Here is a 4,338-nt window from a genome sequence, read left to right on the forward strand (position 1 = left end):
CCATCCAACCAACCAACCAACCAACCATCCATCCATCCAACCATTCCACACCACACCAACAACCATCCATCCATCCATCCATCCATCCATAACACATCCAACCATCCATCCAGCCACCAACAACCACCATCCATCCATCCAACCAACCAACCAACCAACCAACCATCCATCCATCCATCCATCCATCCATCCATCTAACCAACCAACCAACCAACCAACCAACCAACCAACCAACCAACCAACCCACTGTCCGTCCGTCTGTCCATCCATCCATTGTATTGCATTGCCTTACATTGCATTGCATCGCACTTCACTCCACTCCATTCCACTCCACTCCACTCCACTCCACTCCACTCCATTCCACTCCACTCCACTCCACTCTCCTTTCCTTTCCTTTCCTTTCCTTTCCTTTCCTTTCCTTTCCTTTCCTTTCCTTTCCTTTCCTTTCCTTTCCTTTCCTTTTCTTTTCTTTTGGATACTACACCATACACACCACACCACACCAAACCACACCACACCACACTACACTACACTACACTACACTACACTACACTACACTACACTACACTACATTACACTACACTACACTACACTACACTTCACTACACTTCACTACACTTCACTACACTACACTACACTACACTACACTACACTACACCACACCACACCTTAAGTAGACTTGGAACTATGGTAGCCTTGATTCTTTTAAGGGAATTTTTATCAAAGCCTGGCCAGAAATCAGTATGTTATTGGTGCATATAAAATATGTAAGCACATATGCCAGATACCTGCTTGTTGCCACATTAATGTACATGCTGGAAATTTAGACTTCTCTGTATTTTAGCTGTCCTCTAGGCTTTAAGTTAATATGTCTAATTCATTTGTGCATATTCTAGAAAGTGCTGGACCAAAGCCACTGTAGATTCATAACTTATTGTCCTGTAGAAGCTATTTGGCTCCTTTCTGATAGAAATGTAAAGTTACACAAAGTATAGAAAGTTCAGTATATGATTCAAGTATTAGTTTTGTGGTATAGATTATAATAATGAGAGAACTTGAACTAGGATAGGAAACAGTCTTGCTGTAGTTTTTAGACATACAATAAATGTCAACACTTGTGCCTGTCCATGATACTGTCTTTGAGAATATTGTAATAGATTTATAGATATAAGAAATTCCAATGAATGAAATATAATTCTGCAAAAAGTTTATGTAAGTGCATTAAAAGAAAATTCATATTTTACTATTATATCACTTTTTTAGCTTTATTTAATTATTTATTTTTAGGAAGAGTATCCATTAAGCCTTTCTTGAATGGAATGATAAATAGTGTAGTGATATCAGATAGCTTCATGTATTCTGTTTCATGTTTTATTGTGCAGTGCTATGCAGTTTGAATTCAGTTGTTTGCCATAATCTGAAATCCTGATCATATAGTCTGACCCACATGTTTGCTCCATGGCAGGGAGATGATGTGTCAGATCGTCAGCCAGAAGTGACATCACATTGTCCAAGTCAACAGGAGGAGGATCCATTGGAAGGACCTAGTTGGTGGTACACGGATCTAGAAAATGTTCGTGGTTCCAGACGCTGTGGTCATGGTGATAGCAGAGGGAGAGGTCGTAAGAGGAGTTCTGGAAAATACTCTCCTGGCATTAATTTAGCACTGGAATCATCTAGTGAAAGTGAATGTGATGACTTACCATCTTGTAAACCCAAGGTATCGAAGAAAAGCCCTGCTGGACTTCAAAGCCCACAGGCTAACAAAAAGCCTTGTTGTGCCTCGCTAGAAGTAAATAAGAGTCCAGGATTATCTTTAGACCATAGTTACCTTGCTTCACCTGCCAGCATGTTGGCCAGATTGGAAAACTTAGAAGCTAAAGCAGGGCGTCGATCAAAAGCTCGGTCAAGAGGCATGTCACTTCGGGGGAGCGTAGAAGATGGCGGGAGGCCAAGTGAGGTTGGGACTGAAGGTGGGCGAAGGCTCACTCGGCGAAGAACAGAAATAAAGAGAAGTAGTGTAGAAGCTGATTCTATAAAAAATGAGGATGATTCTTTCAATCTAAAGCTAGAGGAAACCTTGCTGGAAGGTGGGGATAGTATCAAGATGGAAAGTCAAGAAAGTGATTCAGTTCTAATGCCTCCACCAAGAATGCCATTACCTGTAGTTGAGAAAGACTATCTTATCACTGATAATGACTTAACATGCATTGGTGATATTAGTATGGATATGACTGAACCATTATCAAAGATAATAGGCCAGGCAGCAGTAGATATACACAAAGAAGATACAAAAATTGAGAGAAGATTTTTCAAAACACAAACTCCAGATTTACCTGGATCACCAAAAGCAGAAGTTACAGAGAAAACCCCATTTGATCTTTCTCTAATGGATGTCACTGTAGTGAATATACCTCCATATTCTTCCCAAAGGTCCTTGGAGAAAGAAAATTTACCACCACATTTTGATGGTGAGTATAGTAGAGTAGAAAAAACTGAGTCAGTAAACTTGAGGAGAGTGTCAGTAGTTCTAGAAGATGTTATGAAATGTCCAGATTTGCCAGATAAATACACACCAGAACTGAAACTTACTCTAAGTGCACAGACAGTAAAATCTGGTGGGAACTCTTCAGGGAAAAGTAAAGATACACTTCCTAAAGCTTCTAAAGCAGAAAGTCCATTGCTTAAGAAGCCAAAGAAAAGAAAGACATTAAGATTTTCTGTTGCACATGAAGATGATGATGAAGATGAGGACGAAAATTTCTCCCCTGTGAAAGGAAGAAGAAGCCAAAAGGGAAGAAGAAAAACCAGTTCAGTTGGGATGACACGAGCAAGGAGGTCTACTCTCAGCAGAAGGACATCCAGTGCTGACAGTAGTGCTGCTGGGCCTGCAAGAAAACAGCGTAGAAGAAAAAAAGAATCAGAGGATGCTAACACACCACAAAACACTCCAGAAACTAGTATCATAAGTGATTTAGAGGAAGAGTCTAATGCAGTGACATCTAAAACCAGCTCTGAGGAGGAGGGTATGACAAAGATTACACTTCCTGTACAGAATGATATTTCAAATAATAAAAATATGAACTTGAATGACTGTTATGTGATGGTAACCCGAACCCCAAAAAATTGTCCAACGTCTGCTGTAAGATCTGAAGACCTCTTGTGTTAGAACTAGACTGCACAACTGATTTAAACTCCCCGATTCTGAAGTCTCCTGCAAAGTCCCCCAACATGACGCCTCCTGTAAGTTAGAGAAGATGGATAATTTGAGTAGGGCAATGGAGCTGGTCATGAAAAAGCACAGCAAATGAAAATGGATCAGGTAGGGTGTTGAACTTCTTTGTTCTTATTTTATACATTTAGCATTACTATTATGAGTATTTAAGTAGAAGAGTACAGATGTATGGTACCTTTGCTGCTAGTATATAAATATTTTTTTAAAAATAAATAAATATTTTGTGGATGTATCAGAAAATTATAAAATCCTTACTTTCATTAAAAAATTTGGGTTTCAATTGGATTGATCTTGCTAGTACTCATGGCCAAGGCAAATGGGGAATCTGATGGAAAATACCATAAATACAAATTAATGTTAATGACCAAATTGTTGTCTCTTTCAAAATAACAAAGAACTTATAACTGCTCAGTTTACATAAATTATCAAATTTTCATATTTGACCAGTCCAGTTTTGATCTTTGATGTTTGTAGATCACACCAGAAAATGCACCTCATGCCGCTATTTTAGGACAAAAAGAGAAAAGGAGAGAGGGGAGAGAGAGAGAGAGAGAGAGAGAGAGAGAGAGAGAGAGAGAGAGAGAGAGAAGAGAGAGAGAGAGAGAGAGAGAATGTGGGAGTTTGAGAGAAAGAGATTGTGGGAGGTAGAGAGAGAGAGAGATTGTGGGAGGTAGAGAGAGAGAGAGAGATTGTGGAGGTAGAGAGAGAGAGAGACTGGGAGGTAGAGAGAGAGAGAGATTGTGGGAGGTAGAGAGAGAGAGAGAGATTGTGGGAGGTAGAGAGAGAGAGAGAGAGATTGTGGGAGGTAGAGAGAGAGAGAGACTGGGAGGTAGAGAGAGAGAGAGAGAGATTGTGGGAGGTAGAGAGAGAGAGAGAGAGAGACTGGGAGGTAGAGAGAGAGAGAGAGAGATTGTGGGAGGTAGAGAGAGAGAGAGAGATTGTGGGAGGTAGAGAGAGAGAGAGACTGGGAGGTAGAGAGAGAGAGAGAGAGATTGTGGGAGGTAGAGAGAGAGAGAAAGAGATTGTGGGAGGTAGAGAGAGAGAGAGACTGGGAGGTAGAGAGAGAGAGAGAGATTGTGGGGGTGAGAGAGAGAGAGAGATTG

At 40.5% G+C, this 4,338-nt stretch overlaps 1 protein-coding gene across 1 annotated transcript; it reads left to right on the forward strand.

Moving 5' to 3' along the window:
* Positions 1-687: 687 nt before the first annotated feature.
* On the forward strand, positions 688-3,322 carry LOC119570070 (the record flags this gene model as incomplete). Its single annotated transcript, XM_037917969.1, is given in 7 exon segments — positions 688-741; positions 897-989; positions 1,208-1,212; positions 1,438-3,155; positions 3,158-3,241; positions 3,244-3,297; positions 3,300-3,322. Coding segments are annotated over 7 exon segments (2,031 nt in total), but the record flags the coding sequence as incomplete, so codon positions are not given.
* Positions 3,323-4,338: the final 1,016 nt, after the last annotated feature.

This window comes from Penaeus monodon, unplaced genomic scaffold (genome assembly GCF_015228065.2).
Source record: "Penaeus monodon isolate SGIC_2016 unplaced genomic scaffold, NSTDA_Pmon_1 PmonScaffold_21625, whole genome shotgun sequence".
Taxonomy (NCBI): domain Eukaryota; kingdom Metazoa; phylum Arthropoda; class Malacostraca; order Decapoda; family Penaeidae; genus Penaeus; species Penaeus monodon.